Consider the following 26367-nt stretch of genomic DNA (forward strand, 5'->3'; position numbering starts at 1 on the left):
AGAGTGTTCACTTTTCCACCAGTGAGGGACACACACTGAAGAGGGTGCAAAAAATTAAATCCAAATTTAATTGACAGCGTGACTTTTATGTCTCCACAAGTGTCTCCGCAATGTCCACCAAGGCAGAGCAGTGTGAGTAGAGAATGCATATGTTTCTGTCATGTTATATGTATTTGTATATATATTTTTTATTTTTTTGCGTGAGAGAGGACGAGGGGAGCTGTCCTTGGTAATGATGAGAGCTCGGTTGCCAAGGCAGCTTGCAACACGTTCTCACTGCAGAGGAAGACTGGAGGACTCGATGAGTGTGTATGTGGCGCGTGTGTGATGTGTACGAGTGTGTGTGTGTGCCCCCCCCCCCCTCCTCACTCCTCCGCATTTCTTTGCATCTTAAAACAAGTCCATCGATCATTTGCACAGCATTTTAAATGACAGCTACATTAACAAATTCAACACAAATGCGGACAAGTCATATTCGAGTCGCTTCTGTCAAGGTCGATTCGTTTTTTTTTTTTTCCCCTAAGCAATATGGTGGCATGAAGAGTGTTCATTAATATGCTGGGATCAGGCTGGTGGAAAGCTTTCTCCTTCTTGTTTGTGAACAGGTGGAAAAACAACTTGTATTCTTCCATAATGCTCAGTACTTTCCACACACGCATGTTGACCCAGCTATTAGTCTTTTTTTATGAGTCAACATTTCGTTTTTATCTGGTTAAAAGTTGTGGTGATGCTGTCCAGTAGTCAATAATGTCATGTGTTTCAACTGGCATTTGAGTTTGTTTTTTATTTCTCAAAATGGGAATTTAAATGTTAAACAGATTGATCATTCATGATATGATGTGTGTGTATAGTAAAATGGGCTAAAACATGACAGACATAATGATTGTGTCTCAATGCCGTTGTGGCCAGGCTACAAGTGTAAACAGTATTATGTACAGCAGGGGTGTCAAACTAATTTTTTTCGCGGACCGCATTGTCGTCATAGCTTCTTTCGGAGGGCCATTATGACTGTCAACCCAAATAAATGTATGAGCACCTCCTATTATATACAGTAAAAGCTACAAAACAAACTGACAAATAACTCGTTTTCAAATCAGACGAGTAAAATCTGGTCAAATATTAAAAAAAAAAAGATATTAAAAGTAAGGACATTTTGCAATTCTAGTAATGACACGAATTTGATGCACAATTTGTCTTCGCGGGCCATTTAAAATGATGTGGCGAGCCGTATCTAGCCTTGAGTTTGACACCTGTGATGTATAGTGTCTTTATTAGAATATAATGAAAAATGCACACACTACAATGATAAGAAACTGGGTAAAATTAACTCAATTTGGGTTAAAATTGGACTCTAATTTACCTTTTTTTTTTTGCAAGATGACTCAAAGTTGGTTCAAATTGAGGAAAGTCTGGGATGGATGGTTGGATAAATTTGCCTTGAGACTTGAACTATATTCCTTCAGCACATGTTGACTTCTATGAGCATTAGATAAGCGTCCCCCCTCGGGCTTCTTTTAAGCTTGTAGAAATAGCTCAAAAAGGTCATTTGAAAAGAGCCAGAGGGCATTGGAATCACAGTCCATGTTTAATTTTGTTACCGGAACATCTGTGTTACATGGTTACGAGAGACCACGCATTTAACTGAATGCATGTTAAACCAATACTATTTTTTTGTTTAGCGTGTCTCAAATTATTAATCCGCTTGTCACTCTGCTCTTTATTTTGTCTGTAGTTGCTTCTAAGATACGATACTTGCAAGAGTATCACAACCGTGTGCAACACAATATATACCCGGTGCCGTCTGGAACTGACATTGCAAACACACTGAAATACTTTTCTCAAACCCTGCTCAGGTAAGTAAACCGCTCTGGAACCAACAGGTAACACATTTCAAAATGTCTGATATTTAGACTTCTACATGGTCAGATAATTTTAGCACTTTAGTGACACACTTTTTGGACTCCAAAGAGAATAATCGAGGGACAAAGTGAAGGAGGACGGCCACCATTAGCTCTTGAAAGATTTTTTCGAAAAAACAGCTGAGGTGGAGCTTCAGGATGTTTATTGATTCAATGGTCAGCTGCTGAATAAACACTTCCCTGATGTGACCCTCCCTGAGGGGCCCATGGGGGGCTGCTCCACAGTTGTGGGGTCAGCCCGCTCCCACGGGTGCCGTGGTAGGCGGAGGAAGGACATCCTCCTTCAGTGCAGGCCAAATGGGCAGCCATTTTAGACACATACCGGAGCTTATTCTTTTGCTACTGACCCTTTGGAGTCGTTACGTTTGTATTGTTTTTACCACTCCCAAGATGATCCCATTGGGTTGAGATCTTGGAAGATGGACCAATCTCATCTTGATATCTCCCTGCAGTGAGATTTTCTTCAATGTTGGCATGGCTAATTTTAGGAGACGCCAACTTTAATCACACTGCCATCAATGTGTCACACCCTGTCTTCTCCACACTCTGGTTGTGATTTTCATTTGATGGAGGTACTGTATAATTCAAAACATGAGGCAGTCGCAGCAGCTGAATAACCATAGGCAGTGATGATTTGGCATAATTTCCTTCCACAAATGTAGTGTTAGTTGTATAAAAGGGAAATACAGAGGCTTTCCAGTGATATCAAGTGGATTGTTACTACAGAGAAATAATCTCTAAATGTATTTAGGACTATCCACTATCATCAGCCGCTTTAGCGAGTCATTATACTGTGACTTGGTTCAGCAGAATAAACGCCGAAACCATGACAATCTGTCTCACGTGATGATGTCATCGCATTGAGAAAAGGAATTATTCATTCCTTTTCCTGGCAAGTTTCATCCTGACCTCTACTATACAGGCTCCAGAGACTATTTGCATATTCACACAATTTTTTTCCAGATGCAGATTAAAAAAAAAATATTTTTTAGTATTATCTGACCATATTTTCAGCATAAAAAATTTCACTTATTGCAACACATAGTTATTTTTAATTGGCAGTTTAGGGTTTGACAGTCAATGTCACGTGTCTGTATCAGTGCATTTCTACATGTGTTTTATGTGTATATGTGTGTTTGTATGCGTGTGTGTGAGTGAGTGTGTGCGTGCGTGCGTGTGTGTGGAGACACATGCAAGTATGTCTGTGTCTGCGTGTATCAGTCCAGTGTATGCGTGCGAGTATGTTTGTTCATGGTTCAATTCAATGATGTATTCTGTAAATGAGAAATGGGCAGTGAAAAAGTCAGAGGTACACTCTGTGTGTTGATTCTGTAACAAACATGTACAGTGGATACAGTGAAGGCGCCCCTGTTAAAACAAAATTAAAAACAATAAAGTGGACAATAAATCTCCCCATCCTTTTTTTTTTTAAATCAACCGAATTGCATTATTAATTTTTATGTGCATTTCTGTCACCGTCAATATATTTAATTAAATTACTAGTTGTTATTCAGATTTTTCAAGATTTCTTTTTGAATGGATTTATATCCATCGAAAAAAATATTTTTATAGGGGTGTGTTCACTTTGTCCATCCACTGTATGTGACTTACCAGTACAACTTTGAGGGGACACATAATAAAATGTTGCGTTCTGCTGCTAAAGCTCAAATATTTAATGTGTAACAATTGTAAAATAATTCAATCCCCCTGTTCTGACTTCCCATCCAAATGTTAATAAGAAACAGGCATTTTAACAAAAGGATGCTTTTTTAATCCAATGGACCAGCTGTAGTTCTTTCTATGAATAAAAAGAGCAATGCTCTCTGGCCCCCTCCCCCCTCCTCCACCCTAGATGCTCAACCCGACAAGTTTTTCCTTTTTTTTTTTTTTTTCTTCTTCCCCTTAAGATGCAATATGTCCACCACCTTCCCCAGGGGACAGCAAACACAATTGTCCATCCCGCATTAGCTCACAAACATAATTGTTACCAGTCATCCCCCTTGATACAACCTATTCCTTTGTCATTCTAGTTTCTCCTCTACCGTAGACTAGTGGCATTTATTTTAGAAACCTGAATCCATATGCCTGTTGGATCTCATTATTTCTCCCGATGATACTGGTGCAGTATCATATTGTATGCATACGGACATTATTTCTCTGGTGCAATAAACATGTGTTGTGAAATAGGAGCACTTGATCTAACCTCACACACATGTTTATTACTGGCTGAAGCATGTTTCAAAAGTGTCACCTCTGTATTTTCCCTAAGCCAATTTGGTGTCACTCCCATCCTTGACCCCCTACTAAAGACAAGGAAATTTCTTTTTTTTTTTTCTTTCTTTTTTTTTTCTCTCTCTCTCTCCCCCTTTCCCCACAAATTCCACTCCCGCACATTGGCCTTTTTTTGCATGGTAGCCGTCGCTGATTGGATGAAGGCAGCCAGCAAGGGGACAGACGTTTGCGCTGTCCCTTTAATCTGGAGAAGTATGGGGTTGCCACTGAAAACATGCCATTTTTTATATTTTTGCTCCTTGTCACCAGATACGCATGAGATGCAGTGATCATCGCAGTATGTGCTCATATTTTTTTGTTTTTTGTTTTTGACAAGTTTGACAAATGGAGACCAATTGAGTCAAAGTGGCTGCGAACACAGCGAACAGGGCAATACAGTCAACTAGTGAGACACTGCATCCTATGTGGGGTTTATCTGGGTTTGTTTTTTTCTATTTACGCTGTCTCTGTAGTGCCATTTCAATGTAATGTGCTGTTTTTTTGTGTCTTTGTTGTCTCTTTTTTTCCCTTGTTCCCCTTCCCTTACCCTCCCTCCCCTCCCCCCTGCCCTCCCCCTCCCACCCCGGAGCAGCATTCTGTCCCGCACAGGCAGGAAGGAGAACCAGGAAGCTTCCAAATTGGCCGTGCCCATGACCATGTGTCTTTTTCCTGTGCCATTCCCACTCACCCCATCTCTAAGACCACAAGTCAGTTCCATCAACCCTACAGTTACTCGCTCCCTCCTTTACAGCGTTCTGCGCGATGCCCCTTCAGACCGCGGGGGGCAGGGGCAGCAGAGTCGGGACGCTCAGCTCTCAGAGTACCCCTCTCTGGACTATCAGGGCCTCTATGTGACCCTCGTGACCCTGCTTGACCTGGTGCCCCTGCTGCAGCACGGTCAGCATGGTGAGTCAAGGCCCCAGTGCACCACTGTTTGTCATCATCATCCCCCCCCTGAGCCGTCTGGCCTGCATGAAGCCACTTCCGCTTTTTTGGCCTCTTTTGTAACGGGATGGAAAGAAGTCCTGCTGAGGATCTTGAGGGATGCATGGGGTGATTGGGAGCACGCTGGATCCTGTCAACCTAATCGTTCATAAGCCATTGGACACACCAGCCATAGGCCTTCTCTTCTGTGCATCATATTTGACTGCATGTTTGTTATGTGCAGTGGGAGGAAATGTTTATGCTCATGTCAAATTACGCTAAATGGAAAACGTATGCATACTGTAAGGCAAAGTTTGACATTGTGACCAGACCAGGGAATGATTGCCAGTTTTTTTTTCTTTTTTCTTCACAGTCAGTGCTCTTTATTCTCATGAATATTTTACCTCAGTTAAAGAAAGCCAGAAAGCATGAAATCCCATCACCTTGACTAGAATGCTCCACTTTGCCTGAGTGCAAACTTCACTTTTAGCAGCTTTTCAAGAAAGCCCATATTCCAATTGTTCTTTCTTTCATTGCTGTACTGATAAATGATGAAATGTAGTTCCGATTGTTTTTGCATTGTGGCTGTATACAGTATGTGAGTACTGTATGTACAGCTCATTGAATGAGTGTCTGTGTATCTCTCTTTGTCTTTTTTTGTTTGTTTTGTTTTGCCTCTTCTCTTTCCCATCAGATCTGGGCCAGTCCATATTTTACACAACAACTTGCCTTCTGCCCTTTCTCAGTGATGACATTCTCAGCACTTTGCCCTATACTATGATCTCCACTTTAGCTACATTTCCCCCTTTCCTCCACAAAGACATCATTGAGTACCTCAGCACCTCTTTTCTCCCCATGGCCATATGTAAGTAAATATTCACATATAAGCATACTGTACATAAGTCTTGACATGATAAAAAAAAAAATACTGGAAAGTTAATTTGATGAGACTCAGTTAGCAAGCACACACAGGTACAAAGGTTATTGGTGAGGACGTATTGTAATTCATTGTGACAGTTATAGATGAAGTTTATTTGCATTCATCTTTGTTTGCATCATCGTAGGGGAAATTATTTTGGTACATCGGTTAAATTATTTTGTACTCAGAGGGAAGTTAATAATGATACGAGCCCCCAAGTTAGTAAATGCCGGGACGAGCGAGTCACACTGGATACAAAAAAATAATTGGAAGCAGATTTTTGGTTGACTTTGGAGTTTCCACTTTCGTCAGTGTCCATGATTGCTTGTCACGGGGGTCCCTTCCTCGACATTTATTATTTTGGCAGCGATGAAAGGGGACTTACACTTATGTTCGGAGTCCAATCATTTTTGTTATGCGGCACATTAAAGTAGATTCTATCTTTTAGTACTATATAAAAATGGACTCATGCTAGATAGTTGTGACAAAGTGCAAAATTAGAAAAATAAAGCTAATGCCACAAAATCAAGTTTATCAAGTTGTTATCCATCTTATGTCTCTCAAATGCAGTGGGATCCACGCGGAGGGAAGGGGGAGTCCCTGCCTATGTTAATCTGTCTGCTTCCTCTATGCTAATGATAGCAATGCAGTACACGACAAATCCAGGTAATCCACCATGTTTGCCGCTTTAGGAGTGTTCATGTGAATAAAATAAATGGACAAAAATATTGGGACAGTTTGAACACAAATAAATGCCTGTTTAGTTCATCTCAAAGGTTAAGGATTAAGAAGGTTATGAATTAAGATTAGCAAATAATTTGTCAGTCTACTCCAAATGTGACTGATTAAATCGGAGGTAGCAAAGTCGTTTTTGTTGTGAGCCACATTAAAGTTTGGGGTTCCCTCGGAGGGACATTATTTTTTCAATTTACCTTGAGCGGGTTATTATAACAAAAAACATGATTTGCCTTTGTGGGCTACATACAATTATGTGGCGGACCGGATCTAGCCCTCGGGCCTTGGGTTTGACACGTTGATTGACTGATCATGCAACATAAAACCTGTATTCCAATATTTTTGTCCATTGTGCGTATATAAAAAAAATTATGAAATAATTGGTACCTCTGCTCCTTCCCAGTTTATCACTGTCAGTTGCTGGAGTGTTTAATGAAGCACAAACAGGAAGTGTGGAAGGTACTCTATTTTTTTTTAAATATATTTTCTCTCCCACTGAGATTAACTCCTAGTTGGATTTCATTAGTGTGTGCATCATGCATCAACTTTATACTTGACATATTTATTGCGTGCAGGACCTTCTTTATGTCATATCTTATGGTCCATCCCAAGTCAAACCTCCAGCAGTGCAAATGCTTTTTCATTACTGGCCCAACCTGAAACCACCAGGAGCCATCAGTGAATACCGAGGGCTGCAGTACACCGGTCAGATTTGTTTTATATTTCATCTCTCGGCTCCAAATGTCCTTGAACTAACCAAAGCTCTCCATTTGCCCTTCTGCGATTTATTCCTAATAGCCTGGAACCCCATTCACTGTCAACATATTGAGTGCCACAATGCCATCAATAAACCTGCTGTCAAGGTGACCCAAGTCAAGATGTGCCTTAAATGTATTTCTATTCTCCTGTGTGTGTGTGTGTGTTGTTTTTTTTTAATCCTAACTGTTCTGTTTTACAAGAATCACACATGAACCGTACACGGCTGCATGTGGCATGCATGCTGCAGATTATTCAAGCACACACACACATCAGCGTGTTTGCTTTTGTGAGCCCCACGGTAAATAAATCAGTGAACATCCAGGCAGCTGTAATGATATCAGCATCACTACGCACACACACACACACACACACACACACACACACACACATCAGTCTGTACTGTTTGTGGCTCTCTTTTATTTGCCTGGTCTGCCTCCATGCAGCCATGCTCAAAATGGACAAATAGAGTGTGAGCAGGAGCAGGGACAGGAGATGGATTTCAATTACTTGGAGGGGGAGGGGAGGGCTGTACTTAATTGGAAGCGGTGACCCCACGTAGCCCTTGGGGATGGAGGTGGAGGGAACAGTAATTCACAGTTCACTTTATACCAAGCACAGGTTGCAAAGGAGCAGAGTGCACCATATGCAGGAAGCCATTCACATCGAGGCATGTAGAGACTGGCGTGGTGTGACAGTAGTTCTTTAGCAAGAATAAAATAGTTGGCCCATTTAAAATATACAGTATGTATTGTTGTGTTTGTTAACATTGAAAAGAAGCCATGATTCTAAAGTACTTTTCTTTTGCAGATGTGTATAGATCCCACTCTTTCTGTTGCCCTGGGAGACAAACCGCCTCCTCTTTACATATGCGAGGAGTGCAGCCAGCGGATAGCCGGGTATGCAAGGCTTCCTCATAGGGCCGACCGATATGCCTTTAGATAAAATCTAAAAATTCATTTCCACAAAATGTACATTTTCACGTTTAATAGATTTTTCTATTTTAATTGCACTTCACTTATAGAAAAAACAAGTCAAAACAACCTCCTCCATTTTGGTATTTGCTTTGTTATTTCTATTGATACAAAACTCTAAACAGTAAAAACACATTGTTCCCACTTTTTCAGAGACCACGCCGAATGGCTTGTGGATGTCCTTCTGCCCCAAGGTGAGCCTTCCTAACTTTAGTTTTGAATAAAATATCCTCTGAAGTACACTCGCTTTTAGTTTGATGGAGCAAATGCTCTCGAGTACTGTATGTGACCGTGTGTGTAGGTTCCACACCCCTGCTTTAAAATATGTATTTTTTTCCCTTGTTGGTTATGCAATGTCCTTCATTTGATTTGCAGCTGAAATATCTGCCATTTGTCAAAAGAAGGTAAGAATATTTGAATTATATGCACAGAAATGATTTGTAGATAGTGCAGTTGTGTTTGAGCATAAATAGACTAAATAGACTTATTTTCTACTTAGTCAATTTTTTGTGACATTTCCAGTCAGAGGATATCAATTAAACAAATGAAAATGTCAATTATATGTGGTCGACATACATTATAGTTTACAAAAAGGTGGACAAGCGTATTTTGCTGAAGCGGCGTAAGATAAGTGATTGCTCCCTAATAGCTGTCATAGCGACACCTAGAATATTGAATCTGAGATGAGCTCCAGGATTCCAATCAGGCATAGCAACCCGTTGTTGTCAACAGAATGGGTCAGCCTCCACCTAGTATGTCCAGAACATTTAATCCACATCCTCTCCCCCTTTTGCGGCAGGCTTTGCTCCGCTCATCTCAGAAAGCCTTTTCCACTCCCACCTGGATTTACACCGGAGCTTTCATTATTAATTGAGTCATCTTTCCTCCTGCTCATTGCGTGTCACATTGGCCATCGTGAACGCACCAGCATTCCCAAATCTTTAAAAATACCACCAACGTTTAGAAATATAACATCACCGCTGAAAGATGAATGATTGAACGGTCACCATCTGAGGACAAATATGTTAATTTGATAGGGAGCACTGCATCCCTCTAATGGCAGAAGATTAGAGGCTGATCAGATTAGGATGGTTCCCTCGTGCCATGCTTTTTATTTTTAGAAGCCTGAGACACTGGGGACGCAAAAAGATTTTTTTGAAATCCCAGCAGATGTGGATGTTTCTCAGCAAATGCTTCGGATATTTTGAGACTTGCAAGTAGCTTGAGATGAATATGACGGAATACAAATTAGCGTGTTGACTCTTTCCTCTCATGACTCGACCTCGTGTCGTCTCAGAACTGTAGCTCTCACGTCAGGAGGGCTGTGGTCACCTGCTTCTCGGCCGGTTGCTGCGGGCGCCATGGTAACCGGCCTGTCCGCTATTGCAAGCGTTGCCATGTCAACCACCACAGCAGCGAGGTGGGGGCTGCGGAGGAGACCCATCTGTACCAGACTTCGCCTCCTCCGATCAACACCCGGGAGTGCGGGGCTGAGGAGCTAGTTTGCACCGTGGAAGCTGTTATAAGGTGACCTCACAGTTGTGTCATCCTGTTAATTGGGTTTTAAGATGGAGACTTGCAGGATCAGGAGAATACTCGGATGACTGACTATACAATCTATGGATGAAATATTACGTGCACACTCTAATTACAAAGTTTCAACAAATCTGACTTTACAGAGATAATAATTTGTCACTAATATAAAATAGATTACTGTATTTTCCGGACTATAAGGCGCACCTAAAAACCTAAATGTTTCTCAAAAGCCGAAAGTCCGGTGCGCCTTATATATGGACCAAATTCCTAGATTTAAACTGGCCCGAAGCATTGTTTCATGAAATCAATCATAAGTGGCCCGCTGAAGACTATGAATCATGAATCAAAAAGACTATGGATCATTATTTTGTGATTATAATTTATATATTATTTGTTGCATCTGAAGTTGAATTAAAAAAGATAAAAGGGAGAAAGATATGATTTGGATTAAAAATCTGACATGATGCATTAATGGTGCGCCTTATAGTCCGGTGCACCTTATGTAAGGACAAAGTTTTAAAATGGGCCATTCATTGAAGGTGTGCCTTATAGTCCGGAAAATACGGTAATACAAAATACAATACTATGCATGTGGACTTCATCCTGTGAGCTGTTTTGGTAACTGAGAAGGTTCATCATCAGTATGATGTCATGCATTTCTACACCCACCCCAATAATAATGTAAAACTGGATGTTCTTAGAATATTTTTCTCCTCCTTCCATATCTCCCCAGCCTACTCAAGGAGGCTGAAATCCACGCAGAACAACGCGAGTTTGAACTAAACCGCCGTCGGCAGATGGGCCTGTCTTCCTCGCATCACTCTCTGGACAACATCGAGTTTGATAACAAGGAGGACGACCAGCATGACCAACGCCTCCTCAGTCAGTTTGGCATCTGGTTCCTGGTGTGTACTAAAGGCTCGTCGATAAGATAAATAAGGACTTGCACGTCACATAGCTACCTTATCGCCACTATATGGCTTATTGCTCCGCTTCTCTCAGGTGAGCTTGTGTACCCCCAACGAGAACACACCCACTGAGAGTCTGGCCCGGTTGGTCAGTATGGTTTTCCAGTGGTTTCATTCTACTGCCTATATGATGGATGACGAGGTGGGAAGCCTGGTGGAGAAACTGAAGCCACAATTTGTCACCAAGTGGTTAAAAACAGTCTGTGATGTGCGATTTGACGTCATGGTTATGTGTCTCCTGCCCAAACCCGTCGAGTTTGCCAGGGTAAGGTCACACAAGTGGCACAAATATCACGACAATTATTGGTTGGCGGTCATTCATTGGGTTATGAATTGCATTTTTTCTCCTCAGGTTGGAGGTTATTGGGACAAGTCCTGTAGCACAGTGACCCAACTGAAGGAAGGTCTAAATCGCATTTTGTGTTTAATCCCTTACAATGTCATCAGCCAACCACTATGGGAATGTTTCATGCCCGAGTGGCTGGAGGCCATTCGAACGGAGGTGCCCGACCAGCAACTCAAAGAATTTCGGGAAGTCCTAAGGTAAATGTGACTGTCATGCAAGTAGTTTGAGTAAGTACGTAAAAGAGCAGCCAACTCTATAATTAAAATCATTTCTCCCTCATGCAGCAAGATGTTTGACATTGAGCTGTGCCCACTTCCTTTCTCCATGGAAGAAATGTTTGGCTTCATCAGCTGCAGATTTTCTGGTTATCCAGCGTCTGTGCAAGAACAGGCTCTGCTGTGGTTGCATGTAAGCACACACACACACACACACACACACTCACACACTCTTCCTCTTGACCATCCCGTGGTTCTGTCCACAGCGCGTGTGAATTGAACAGGTTGTCGTAGTGTGTCAAGTCTGGGCAGGAGCCTGCTGAATATGGATCTGGGTCACAGAATGAGATGGGGGGGAGAGAGGAGAGATTTTGGCTTCTATCCCATATGCACTTAGAGCTTGCCACCATGGATCATTTTCAAGTTTTCTGACACAACTCTGATGGAGAGATTGCATTAATTTAGATTTAGTAAATAGGTCAGATTCAAATCGCAGAGACAAATGATGGTTTGCGACTCATATGTCATATCCCCCAAAAAAGTCATTTGCTGTGTCAAAAGGATTTGCAGTACATTTGCATAGTCATGTTTGCTCAAAAGCAAAACACGGTCTCACTTTTTTTGGTCCAATAAAAAATATTAATGAATAAACGTTCCCTTTAAATTGTTTTACTGTAGGTGCTGTCAGAGCTGGATATCGTGGTTCCTCTGCAGTTGCTAATTGGGATGTTCTCGGATGGTGTGAACTCTTTGAAAGAGCTGGCCAATCAGAAGAAGGCACGTGCCTCCGATCTGACTAGCAACACTGGAGCTCGCAGGGTGAGGAACTCGAAATATCTTCGTCATTTATTACAGTATATTCTCTTTATCATTTCTCGCCACACTCTTAAAAATATTAAAACAAGCATCGGCGTGATGTTATGACATAACTCGAAGGTCAATTTATGAATGCTTTTGGAAAGCCTGAACGCATTTGAACTATTGTTGGATGTGACTTCTACCGTTCATGTGCCGGATGTTGCCATGGTAACTGCCAAATTCTAAATATAGATTCCTGAAAGGGCTTAATTGGACTTATCTGCAATAATGATGTAGCGCTCCCATTTACAGTGAGCCTTGATATTTTCAACTTCTGTGTTTCTGTCCATGTAGGTGAGCGTGGTGTCCGATCCGGGGCGCCGCGGGCAACACAACACCCTCAGCCCGTTCCCAAGTCCTTTCAGGAGCCCGTTCCGCAGTCCGCTACGTTGTAGTCCGTTTAAAAACCTGGGTCACGCCACCGGCCATTGCGCTTTGGATTTAGACTGTGACGACGACGACATGAACCTGGGCTGTTTCATCCTCATGTTTGACCTCATACTAAAACAGGTGACCTTTTGAAATGCATTGATCTTGTCACTCAAGTCGTGATGGTCATCTCCTTGTCCGCTGTCCCAGATGGAATTGCAGGATGATGGCGTGATGCTCGGTTTAGACACCAACCTGGGGAAAGATATTGTTGGGATCATCAACAATGTCTTCCAAGCCCCGTGGGGGGGCTCGCACACCTGCCAGAAGGATGAGAAGGCCCTGGAGTGCAGCCTTTGCCAATCCAGCATCCTGTGTTACCAGCTGGGCTGCGAGCTTTTGGAGAGGTTGACCCCCCGGGAGGAGATACGCCTGGTGGTGAGACACAGCGTGCATTTTGATTCCACTGAATCTTAATGAAGCTTGCGTGGTAGCAACTAAAGCGTTTTAAACTGCATCTTGTTATTCATCTTGATGGGGAAACGTGCCGCTGATTTTCTCCGCAGGAACCGACAGATTGTTTAGAGGAAACGTTATTGCTTCCTCAGCCAGATTTCTCCGTCGGAGCGGAGAACGGAAGCGAGGAAGAAGACAACCCGAGTGCGGCGCATACTGACAACCACAACAACCATTCTTCTGATACTGCATGTAAATGTTATCCCCATCTTGTCACACGACAAACTGTGCCCAAAAATAACATCACATGTGGCTGAGTAAACAATAGCGGAAGTCTCTATTGCCCCTGAAGTGGTGACAGGTATATATGTTCGGCTCACCGTATATGAGCGCAACATGAATCAGGCAAAGGTCATGAACAGAAAATCGATGATGTCATGGCGCTGGCATCCCCAAGGGGATTCTTCGCTCAGCATCTAGGCAACTATGACATGTTTTGTGATTATTTACCTAAAAGGTTACTTCCCGTCTAATTAGTAGCAGGAAGTAAATTTACATGCACAATATTTGAATTTCTTCATTTTTTTTTTCCTTGCAGCTATGAAAAACAACTCAGATAAGAAGTTCTCCTATGAGCAACTTCCTGTGTCCTTGAAACTCATATACACAATATTGCAGGTAAAATTTAATACGGGTAGGATTTTTTTTTGAAGAATTTGTGATTTTATTTTATTGTTGTTTGATTTCAGGAAATGTCCAAGTTTGAAGAGCCTGACATCTTGTTTAACATGTTGAACTGTCTGAGGATCTTGTGTCTACATGGAGAGTGTTTGTACTTTGCCCGTAAGGATCACCCCCAGTTTCTGGCCTACATCCAGGAAGAAATGCTCATCCCGAGGTATGAGCTAAATGCCCGCCAACACATTGCTTCGTTAAGAAGGCTAAATGCCTCTTTTCTATTTATGTTTCAGTCTGTGGTCGATGTTGAAGTCCGAGTTTTGCCAGTTAGCCTCTCTGGCGGTGCCTCAGCTCCTCCACGCTCTCTCTCTGTCCCACGGAGCGGACATCTTCTGGAACCTCATCAACACAAACTTCAACAGCAAAGATTGGAAAATACGATTTGAAGCAGGTGAGACGACAGTCATTTGTTTCTCTGCCTCTGCCTCGAGATGAAATGGATCATCTGAAAAAGACCCCCTTTCCCTTTATATAACATACGTTTTACACCACTGCCCACATCTCCTCCCTTGTTGTCATGGTTACAGTTCGGCTCGAACACTCGGCAAATAAGAATTGACGGGTTGATATGATTTTTTTTTTAACCACCTTGTGGTTGTCTTCGAGTTGACCTTGAGAGAATCAGGGAGACTCTGCAATGAAAGTTCAGATTGATTTATTTGTCCTTGTAGCCATATGAACAAATTTATCTCGAGGCCAGTGTTGTCAGCCTCGTGGCTTGATGATATCCCTACGTTTGAATAAATATCAAATTATTGTAATATTTCAATCGTTCCAAGGTCGTCTTTTCTTGGAATACATAGTACTTCATGTTTCCTGAAGTGTGACATGACTAACGGGGCATGTATATTCTGACACCTAGTGTTCATTTATGTGTAGTGCAGCAATTACACCTAAGTCAATAAAAAATTACAATATTAAGCAAAATGTTGCTTATTAATTGTCCATATTGGTTTCAAATTTGTTTTTGGGCAAGGAATAGTATGATTGTCTAGTGTTAACACACCTATCATTTATAAAAATGTTTTATTCTTCTGTTTATGATATTGTCATAGTGGAGAAGGTCGCAGTGCTGTGCCGCTTTCTCGATATTGGAGCGGTGACTAAAAACCACCTGCTCAAGTACTCTTTGGCGCACGCCTTCTGCTGCTTACTGGCTTCGGTGGAGGATGTTAATCCGGCTGTGGCCACCCGAGCCAGATTGCTGCTGGACACCATTAAGAGGCCAGCACTGCAGGTGAACACCATACACAGCAATCCTGAACACAAACTACTGAAGAGCCACTTTGATATTCTTCACTATTAATTCATTTAGATTTTCCTGTTGTGTCCCCTGATTGGTGCTCTTCTTTTTTTTTTTTGTATGAGCTATGCAGGGCTTGTGCCTTTGCCTGGATTTCCAGTTTGACACAGTTGTGAGGGATCGGCCTGTCATCCTCAGCAAATTGCTCCTGCTTCATTTCCTGAAGAAAGACGTACCAGCTCTCAGCTGGGAGTTTTTCGTCAACCGCTTTGAAACATTATCCCTTGAAGCTCAGTTACACCTGGACTGTAACAAGGAGTTCCCTTTCCCTACAAGTATGTGGAATCATTTTGCTTGTGACAATCACAGCCCGTTTGGATTTGAAATACAATTCCTTTTGACAGCCATCACTGCAGTGCGAACCAACGTGGCAAACCTCAGCGATGCGGCAATGTGGAAAATACGACGGGCGCGCTTCGCCAGGAACCGCCAGAAGAGTGTGCGTTCCTTGCGTGACAGCGTGAAGGGCGGCCCTCCAGAGTCCAAGCGGGCGTTCTCACTCCCCGAGTCACTGAGCAACCGACTTTGTGAGTCGTGCGTGTGTGTCCTGTGACATTTTCATTTAGGCTGAAGCAAGAGCAGGGCTCCCACTAATCACAAAAAGACAGTGTAATGGTCACTATTTTTGTTTTTTTAAACTACTATGTTGACCAACATGTGTGTACCTAGACATGTGCCCTGAGGTACCTTGTCCTGTCAGTCCTCTAAGATGTGTCCTTCTTATTTGCTTTATAGCGCTAAGGCTAACCAGGCAAGAGCACTCTGCCCCAACACTCGGTGATATGATCGAGAAGGTTCTGCCAGGTAAAAAAAAAAACTATTTTACAACTCTGCATGTTTACCACATACATTCCATAAACATTTATCCAATGATATATATTCATTATACACATATGGACAAAATTATTGGGAAATCTTTAGCCAGTTCTGAAGTGACCTTTAATGACCCCTGATCAAGTCGATCAAACATCTGTGAAAGAAGCTGAAAGCCTCATTTCCTCCGATTCTGAATCGCCTCAGTCTCTCATACAGGCCAGACGCTGTCTCCTGAAGACGACAGCATCATCCAAGACCTACTCCCGGAGGACGCCGGCATAGACCACCAGACTGTTCACCAGCTCATCATGGTGCTCATGAAATTCATGGCCAAAGACAAGAGCAGTGCCGAGGCAGACATCGGCAGCGCCAAGGCCTTCAACACGGTGAAGCGGCACCTGTATGTGTTGCTGGGTTACGACCAGCAGGAGGGTTGCTTCATGATTGCACCTCAGAAGATGCGTACCTCGACATGCTTCAATGCTTTCATTGCTGGTATTGCACAGGTGACTAATTTTTATTACAAAACTGTTTCATGAATATTATAGTGTGTGCTATGTACGCTGAAGCGTTCCATGTCATTTCTTTCAGGTTCTGGACTATAACATCGGTTTAGGGAAACAACTGCTCCCCCTGGTGGTTCAGGTTTTAAAGTACTGCACCTGTCCTCAGCTGAGACACTATTTCCAGCAGCCACCCCGATGCTCACTTTGGGCCCTGAGGCCACACATTAGACAGATGTGGCTCAAAGCGCTCCTGGTCATTCTGTATAAGGTAACACCTCTTAAAAACTTGTCATAAAAGAAATACTATACAGTAGCTAAAAAAAATGTCATTTTTCAGTATCCTTACAGAGAAATGGATGGAAGCAAAGTTGTCCTCCATCTGATCTACATTACTATCAACACCCTGAACGCCCAGTATCATAGCTGCCGTCCCCACGCCACCGCTGGTCCCCTTTACAGTGACAACTCCAACATGAGCCGTTACAGTGAAAAGGAAAAAGGTAAACGAGTACCGTATATTCCGGACTATAAGGCACACCTAAAAACCTTCTCAAAAGCCGACAATGCGCCTTATAGTCCGGTGCGCCTTAAAAATGGACCAAATTCCTAAATTTAAACTGGCCCGAAGCATTGTGTCATGAAATCAATCATAAGTGGCCCGCTGAAGACTATGAATCATGAATCAAAAAGACTACGGATCATTATTTTGTGATTATAAAGTCATTTGTTGCGTCTGAAGTTGAAATAAAAAAGATAAAATGGAGAATGATTTGACAAAGTTTTAAAATAGGCCATTCATTGAAGGTGCGCCTTATAGTCCGGTGCGCCTTATAGTCCGGAAAATACGGTAACACTAAAATATGTTGTAATGAGGTTTTGGCCCACTATGACAACACTATTCAACACCATGGACAGTAGACACCATTTTTTTTATTTTCATTCTGCTTTGTTTACTCTCTTTTTCAGAAGAGGATAGTGTATTTGACGAGTCCGATGTTCATGACACGCCCACCGGAGCGGCTAACAAGGAGTCGCAAACCTTCTTTGCCCGCCTGAAGAGAATTGGCGGCAGCAAGTCTGTGAAGTACCAACCGGTCGAGCTGAACGCAAAGAAAAGTAAGAGATTTGTGCTCACTGATGACATATTTTGTTTGACGATGTCTCATCGTTTCTCTTTTACCCACGTCAGGTGAAATTGAGTTGTCAGAGTACCGGGAAGCAAGTGCACTTCAGGACAGCATCCTGCACTGCGTGAGGGAGGAGAGCACCAGGAAGAAACGTCTGCAGGCCATGAACAAGCAGAAGTCTCTGGACATCTCTAATACTGACTCGATCCTCTTCAACCTGGACGAACATCGCCGTAAATCCTGCATCGATCGCTGCGACTTACAAGCCCCCCCTTCTGTCTTACCCCCCACGGCCGCCGGCCGCAGCAGGCGTCATGGCAAAGGATCATGCGATGGATCTTGGGTTCGAACGGAAGGCAGCGATGCGGTGGACAGGCGGGGCTCTCGAGGAGGACAGTCCGACATCTCCAAACCTGTCATCCCTGAGGTCCGCCTCAGCTGCATGGAGACTTTTGAGGACAAGCTGGATCACGGTTCCGCTGGGGGGTCAGCTGCGGGAAAGGAGGACCAAGACCTCATTGACCTCTCCTCTGACTGCACCTCCATTCCGGAGAAGCACTCCCTGCTCTCCATGTCTGACAGTGACTCCTTAGTTTTCGAAGCCTTACCTCCACTCAGGATCGTTGAGAGTGACGAGGACTTTGACCTCAACACCATAATAGGCTCAAAGTTCAATGGAAGTCCAAAAGTTCTGGCCTCCCCCGGGAGTAGTAACACGTTGCGTCTGTCCCCTGTGGTGCAGGTGAGTGTGGAGGACTGCTCGAGTGAAAAAAAGATCACAGACCTTCTGACAGGAGAAGCATTTTTGGGAAAGAAACTGACTCCTTCAAGTTCTTTGGAACTCCCCGAGCGACTGGAGAACATCTGCCACGAGAGCCCCATCATGACCCTGAAGCAGAAGAGAGACCTGCTGAGGAAGACACCCCGCGTGCCAGACACCTCACTAGATGATGCATTCGGGGCACTAGAGGAGGCCAAGGCCTCAAGCCCCTCCGGCAGAACGATCTTCTTGGACATCCCAGAAGACAGAGCCGAACCTCTGTCCTCACCGGAGAGAAGCAACGACGAGGAAGAGGACGGTGACGACGAGGAAGACGACGACATGATCGATGAAGCGGACAGCGAACTCAAAACGCATGACGGCGATGACAATGACGAAGCGGAGTTTAAAATTCAGATTGTTCCTCGACAGCGGAAGCAGAGGAAGATAGCTGTGAGCGCCATCCAGAGAGAATACCTGGACATCTCGTTCAACACTTTTGATAAGCTTGGCAACGAGCAGGACACGGACACAGGTGAGTTAGAACCGTACAAAACACTTTTAGCATTCTGGCATCGACTTTTTGTCATTCATTTACATGAACAGTTGTTAGACACACACTCACGTACACACATTGATGGAGGAACTCACCCGAAAAGTGTTTGCGCCACCGTGCAGATCACAAAGCTATGTCCACCTTGGAAAAGCCACGAGAATCTTCCTCAGCGCCAACACTTGAAGCCGCAATGCCCGAAACAAGCCAGCGCTCTTCAGTATCTGGTAAGACCAACCCCCCCCCCCCCCCCCCACCCCCCAAATTACCATGTTTTAATTAGAACCAAAAAATGCTCTGCAGGGATTAGCACACAAGCTACACATCGGCTAAATGGTGTCATTTCATGATTATTTGGACTCACATCCGTTTTCCGTAACACTCTGGTAACATTTAAAAACTTGAAATTTTTGTGTTGTGACCTTCAGCTCAGTACCGTCAGGTGAAGCGAGGTTCTCTGGGCGCACTGACCATGAGCCAATTGATGAAGAGACAACTGGAGCATCAGTCCAGCGCGCCGCACAACATCAGCACCTGGGACACAGGTCGCTCATTCATTGGAGTGACCTCATTAACCCCGATAACTAGTATTGTTTTGATGAATGCTTTTCCTGCACCATAGGTCCAACAAAAACCAGTCTGCTCTCAGCGCCCAGCACAGTTAGCATGTTTGTCCCTGCACCTGAAGAATTCATCGACGAGCAGCCGACATTAATGTCTGACAGGTGAATTAAGCAAACCAGGATCTTATGGAGGAGCAAAATAATAGTTTGGAGACAACCAGTGGTGCAGAAGTGTGAGTTTTGTTTCTATCTGACGTTTTAGGTGTCGAGACTGCGCGGCTGTGCTGGAAGAATACGACGAAGAGACCCTGGGCCTGGCGGTGGTGGTCCTTTCCATGTTCATCCACCTCAGCCCTGATCTAGCTGCTCCTATGCTCCTGGACATCATGCAATCTGTGGGCAGGTAGAGCAGCTCCCCCTCCCTGCAACCTCCATCCACGCTGCACTTAGATGAAGTTTCGCAAATAACCCTCAGGACGTATGCATGATTCATTCCCGGAGTCTAATCCACTGCTTTGACTTCTTTCAGGCTGGCTTCCAGTGCTAATTTTTCTGGACAAGCTGAGAGGTATGACACGAAGCTGTCTCACGGAGATATGCACGATGAGATGAATGATTTCCGTATAATTTATGTGGCCATTTCTCCTTGTGCTTTGCAGCATGTTGATCCCAGGAAATGTTGCAGGTGTAGCCAAGCAGTTCCTCCGTTGTATGTTCCACCAACTGGCTCCAAATGGAGTCTTGCCTCAACTCTTCCAAAGCAACATTAAAGGTCAACTCCTAACACTTGAATTTGAACTTTACGGGACAAATCAAACAAAAACAACCTTTTCTCTGCAGATGGAAGTTTTCTTCGGACCCTTGCCTCCTCGCTTATAGATTTTAATGAGCTGAGTTCTGTCGCTGCTCTCAATATGCTTCTGGAGGTGAGCATTCCCTTTATTTGTCTTTCAACCAGCAGGAGGCGCTCTTGTCAAAGCATTGGCAGGCCAACTTTGGTTCCAACCAGGCAGCATAAACCCATTTCAAACAATTCCTCCGGGTATCCAAGAGAACCCGCCTTATTACCCTGCACAACTGCACCAGTTGATCGTTACTGCTGGGTTAAATAAATGACACAGATAAAAATCCAGTGAGGCGTGGGGACCCCATGCGAGCAATAATCTCTGCTTCGGCGTCCTAAATCCACTGCTGCGGTTCTGAGTATTGCGATTGAACAGAACTGAATGATCAATTAAATGGAAATATAACATTGCTTATAGAATGGCCTTATATAATACTTGATGCATCTGTGCCCCCTCCCCTGCAGGGGTTGAACAACAAGAAGAGTCTGCCAGCAGGAGGCACTATGCTGCACTGCTTGGACAACATTGCTACCTTCATGGAGGCCCTCCCTATGGACTCCCCAAGCAACCTGTGGACCACCATTTGCAACCAATTCCAGGCCTTCCTCACCAAACTGCCCTCTGTGCTTCCTCTGAAGGTAGCCCTCGACGCCATTGCTCACTTAGCCTGCGCCTGATATGGTTTGATGTGATTATGGCTGGAGAGAAAGCATGGAGCAGTGCCCTTGTCAGGTTCAATAGCATTGAGTCTTCAGATTGTAATTGATTTGACTATGCCGCTTTTGACCTTGGAGGTCAAATTAAAGTGTCCCTAATCCTTTTATCCTCACATGAATTTGATCCAATGTTATGATTATGCATTATAGTGGGGAAAAAAAAGTTGGGTGAACTTTTGTAATTAGAAAAGTCTTCTCATTAAAGCTTTTTCAATCTTTAGTGCCCCATGGATTCCAGTTTGAGGATTATAATTTGCCTTCTGAAAATTCCAACCACAAATGCAACTCGGGTAAGATCAGTGAAGATTTTGGGAGAAGCTCCTTTATATATAAATCCTGGCCTTGAACATCTCATCTCTTGTGTCCCACAGAGCCTTCTGGAGCCTTTTTCCAAGTTGCTGAGCTTTGTCATCCAGTATGGCATCTTCAGCCTTTCCTACTTAGTCGAATTGTGTGGACTCTGCTACAAAGCATTCAACAAGGTACATTAGTCTTAATTGTGTTTATGCTCAACACAGGAATTGGTTTTTAATTTCCTTAAAAAACTTCCAACACAAAAGTCTCCATTTTGATTATGTTATTGTTACTTACACAATCTGAGTGAATGACTCGCAGCAAAAACATCTGATACCAGGTTTGTATTTCTGCTGCCTTTCTGAAACCGGATAGGATCATTCACCCACTATGATTGATTTGTTGTTCCCCACAAAATGGCGCTGTAAGAAACAGATCAGGATGCAATCATCCGCCATGATTTCTTTCTGATGACACAATGCAGTGCCTCAACTGTATCCACCCTGGAAAGAGTTAAAACCTTTTAAACAAATTAGCTAAATATGTTGACTTGTGTTGTTTCGGCCGCCATCATTCTTTCGGTGGTGTGCTACTTCCCTGACTCCGCAGACAACCAGAAATGTGGCCATGCGTCCCACATGATTAAATAGGCAATCAGCCAGTATTGATTAACATTAGTTGGTCTGCTGTTGGGTCTGTGGCGGCTTTCTGAGTTGCAGTCTCAGGGGACGATGCAGCTCGGGCTCGTCTAGGACGTTTGGCCCCGAGCATCCTCAATCCTCCACCACTGTCAACAGCGCATGCTTTATGTCTCCTGCAGTATGGATTTTCCACACCCGCTTCAATTCCTCAACCGGACAATATCCGCTTTTCAAAACCCAGAGTCACTATCAACAATTACTCTTGGAACTTGTCCGATATATATTTTTAAAGGGATTTCTGGGAAGGGGTTCTCAACTCATCTCACCTGTCTCATGAGGTCAGGTTTTAAAGTTGTCTTTTTTGGACTGAAGTTGGCCGTTGTACTATGCATCAGTGGATGCTGCTGCAACTGGGCCTGTGGCTTTCTATTTACTGAAGGTGACATGCTCCATTAAGTTTTAATTTAAAGAGCTCAAGTGTGGCCATGCAAAAGCCACACATATGCTGGAGATAGAAAGGAAACACAGTGGGTGTGTTAAAATAGTGGCCTTTTTATAATAGGATCATAAAAATAATATATATTTTTAAGAATTATGGGATCATGTTTACTAATTAAAAAACATCAAAAGTGTTGTTTTGTTGAACCAGCTTTTGCTTGGCAACTTCTCATGTGCCCCACAAATTTTCCATCGTCTTTTTGGCAAACTGTTGGGTGACCCGAAGAGACCTGTGCAAAATCTTTGCAGTCAGGCACAATCTGAAAGTTGGACAGAGGTCAAATGTTGCTGAATTACAAGTAAAAAAAAAAAGTGCTTCATCAGCATAATCAACCCCTTACTCTATTTTATATCTATCCATGCATTTTCAGGATTTTTCCTAATTAGGGTGAACTGGAGTCTATTCGAGCTGACTTTGGACAAGAGACAGGAACTGGTTGTCGACCGATTGCAGAACACAAATAGACAAGTTAGAGTTATTGGTGAAATGTGGGTCAAAGAATGAAAATCCCGAAGCTCAGAACTTTGAGTCAGAATCCCGAAATAATGGGCTTGAATAGTTTCTTAAGGCCAAGGGGCGTGTCCACTTCCAAGTAAGACACATCCGGAGCGGCTTTCCAGTCCTTGGGAGCATGCGGCCAACATAAGCAAACAAAATGGCACAGAGAAAGAAAGGCAAAAGTGAAAGCCAAGAGATGACAGTGTGGTTTGTAAACAGGCAGCTGGGCTTTGTGTGGAAGGGATGAACAAAGAGAGCAGCCTGTCCTCAGGGAGGGAGAAGCCAGCCTGACAGCCTCATCCGAGCTGCCTGGGACTCGGGGAGGAGAGATCTGGACTGGCCTAAATCTACTCCTCATCCTCACTATTGTCTGTCTATTCTCTGGCTCCCTCCCGCCCTCTCGCCGCCTGTCCTTCCCCTTCTATTCAGCCTCACGAGTTGATGCTCTCCTCGCAGCATGAGTAAGGGAGAGCGATAATAGAAAAAGGCAGTCCTTGCTGCATGGCTACATTTACTCCCTTCTCTTATCTCCTCACATCCAGGAGCGAGATAAGTTCTACATGTCACGCATTGTGGTGCTGGAGCTTCTTCAAGCGCTCAAGTTCAAATCCCCGCTGCCTGACACAAACTTGTTACTGCTGGTCCAGGTAAAAAAAAAAAAAGCACAGCAAAAAATCCAATGCTGACATGTTTGTTCAAACTTACTGCACTGTGGTGTATTTGCCAGTTCATTTGTGCAGATACCGGCACACGGCTAGCAGAATCCACCATCATCCAAAAGCACATGATCGCTACATTGCCCGGGGTAAGATTCTACTAAGAACCTCATTAGAATCAGCAGGCGGCCTAAAAATAAAATATATGTCCCGTTCTAACAGTGCACAACAGCAGCAATGGAATGCATGAGACAATACATAAGTGAACTCCTGGACTTTATTGCAGATATGCACACGCTAACCAAACTCAAGGTGAGTCTTATTTTGCATCACAAGAGCATTTTTTTTTTTAATTGGCAGAGGTCACTGTGCCCCAATATGTCCTTCAGAGTCACATGAAGGCTTGCTGCCAGCCGTTGCATGAGGACACTTTTGGAGGGAACCTTAAAGTGGGCTTGGCGCAAGTGGCCGCCATGGAGATCAGTAAAGGAAATCACCGTGACAACAAAGCTGTGGTCCGTTATCTTCCTTGGCTTTACCATCCTCCTTCCACCATGCAACAAGGGTGAGACTCAATTTAATTATGATTTAAATTGCGCAGAATAATTCAGTGTAGCAAAAAATTCTATTAACTACTGTTTTATTTCGGGCACTAAATATCTCCAAGTTCTACTTTCCTGACTGTGTCACATTGAGCAGACGAATGGTGCCTGGAGTGTCATAAAATATTGATGATAATGGAAAAAATAGCATTGTCGTGATGTCATGAATGTGTTTCCTGCGCAGTCCAAAGGAATTCATCGAGTGCGTCTCCCACGTGCGTCAGCTGTCCTGGCTTCTCCTGGGATCCCTCACACATTGTGCCCTGCATCAGGGTTCCACTTCCTGTATGCCCATCCCTCTTGATGCTGGCTCCCACATTGCTGATCATCTTATCGTCATCCTTATTGGCTTTCCTGAACAGTCCAAGGTTTGGCTAGAATCATTTCATCCGTTCAAATGATCGCTTTTATTCATGGATGCTTTTTCATGGGCTCTCGCAGACGTCGGTGCTGCACATGTGCTCTTTGTTCCACGCCTTCATGTTCGCCCAGTTGTGGACCATCTACTGTGAGCAGGCGGCCGCCGCTCCTACCTTGCAGAACCAGAACCAGACAGAGTTTTCATCCAGCGCCATTCTGACTGGCCTGGAGTTCTGGAGTCGTGTGACACCCAGCATTCTGGAGCTCATGGCGCACAATAAGGTGGTGAGTGCTTTGCTGTCAAGTGCAAAATTTGCTCTTAAAATGTGGAGAATAGGATATGTGGAGTCCTCCCCAAAAAAAAGATAACCTTTTTTTTTTTTTTTCTTCTTTCAGATGGTGGAGATGGTGTGTCTTCATGTTATTAGCCTGATGGAAGCACTGCAGGAGTGCAACTCAACCATCTTTGTCAAGGTTTGTGTGAAATTTACATCTGCACGTCCCAAATAAATAAATAAATAAATAAATAAATAAATAAATAAATAAATAAATAAATAAATAAATAAATAAATAAATAAATAAATAAATAAATAAATAAATAAATGATTTAAAAAAAATATGTACTTTGTAGATTTTAGTGGGTCTGTCTGGAACATATTAACACAAAATAATGACATCATTTCTCCCCATTTATTTTTTCCCTTAGCTTATTCCAATGTGGCTACCCATGATACAGTCCAACCTTAAGGTAACCCCCAACAAATATCATCCAAATATCCAAGCAAATTTTTCAGACGGTTTGAGTGGTTAAATCACCCCCCCCCCCCCCCCCCCCTCCCATTAGCACCTGTCGGCAGGTCTACAGCTGCGTCTCCAGGCCATCCAGAATCGCGTGAACCACCAGTGTCTGCAAGCTCAGACGCCGGGGGCGCCGCCCTTCGCGCTGCGCAAGTGGCTTCAGTGCACTCAATTCAAGATGGCTCAGGTGGAGATCCAGTCATCTGAGGCCGCCTCGCAGTTCTACCCCATGTAACCTACTTTCTGCAATTCCGCTCTGAATAACCAAAAAGGATGCTGAACTGCCTTTAGTTTGATATGTACAGTAGATCTGTGCTATTTACTGTTATGGCTCACTTGCAGAAGATTTCTATTTATCTGTGTTGTGCTCTGAAAGCAAATGCGTACTCACTCTATGACATTCTATCTTTTTCGACTGAACAATAAAAGTTCTTTTTTTTTTTTATAAGACACCTTGTCATTTACTATATTCAAATGTGACATTTACTTCCCTTTCTCGTCCCCGCTCATATTCCAAATGTCCATTTTACCATAATGCGAATGGCAGCGCGATTAAATCAGCCCGCCTTGTTTACTGTTGCGAACCAGAGACTGGATCTCTCCCGGAAAACGACATGACATGCATTTAGCCAGCTCGCCGTCTCCGATTCTTGTCAGAACGTCCGTCACGCTGCCTCTCGCCATCACGACTGGCATCCATCAGGAGGCCGTGCGAGTTGCGGGAGCAGCTTCCTAACTCGATAAAACGGAGTTAGAGCTTGGAGTTAAACGAGACTATTTTGGTTAGAGACTCTTCCCCGCCACCGCACCCTCTACCAGCGGCGCCCCAGCCCAAAGTGGAGGCCT

The 26367-nt window shown here is 43.6% G+C and overlaps 1 protein-coding gene across 2 annotated transcripts; it reads left to right on the forward strand.

The window, feature by feature from the left end:
- On the forward strand, positions 1-25969 carry LOC133169514 (protein unc-79 homolog). 2 transcript variants are annotated; one of them, XM_061301770.1, is made up of 51 exons: positions 1-132; positions 1733-1853; positions 4783-5096; positions 5809-5979; positions 6604-6699; positions 7172-7227; positions 7344-7473; positions 7567-7631; positions 8335-8423; positions 8652-8692; positions 8874-8902; positions 9796-10025; positions 10768-10939; positions 11037-11267; positions 11355-11545; positions 11633-11756; positions 12242-12382; positions 12716-12931; positions 13001-13228; positions 13357-13498; positions 13845-13924; positions 13996-14144; positions 14218-14375; positions 15040-15221; positions 15361-15562; positions 15632-15814; positions 16023-16091; positions 16308-16609; positions 16695-16877; positions 16947-17109; positions 17576-17725; positions 17799-19031; positions 19175-19276; positions 19478-19594; positions 19672-19774; positions 19875-20015; positions 20142-20180; positions 20272-20384; positions 20453-20538; positions 20922-21095; positions 21395-21463; positions 21545-21655; positions 23648-23752; positions 23833-23910; positions 23984-24073; positions 24151-24326; positions 24548-24731; positions 24805-25008; positions 25120-25197; positions 25430-25471; positions 25568-25969. In XM_061301770.1, the coding sequence occupies exons 1-51, from the start codon at positions 111-113 to the stop codon at positions 25754-25756; spliced, it is 8064 nt and encodes a 2687-aa protein (XP_061157754.1). In that variant the 5' UTR covers positions 1-110; the 3' UTR covers positions 25757-25969. The 2 variants fall into 2 exon arrangements, with proteins under 2 accessions (XP_061157754.1, XP_061157755.1); XM_061301771.1 differs by having other exon boundaries at positions 24805-25005.
- Positions 25970-26367: the final 398 nt, after the last annotated feature.

Source organism: Syngnathus typhle, linkage group LG16, assembly GCF_033458585.1.
Source record: "Syngnathus typhle isolate RoL2023-S1 ecotype Sweden linkage group LG16, RoL_Styp_1.0, whole genome shotgun sequence".
NCBI classification, from domain to species: Eukaryota; Metazoa; Chordata; class Actinopteri; order Syngnathiformes; family Syngnathidae; genus Syngnathus; species Syngnathus typhle.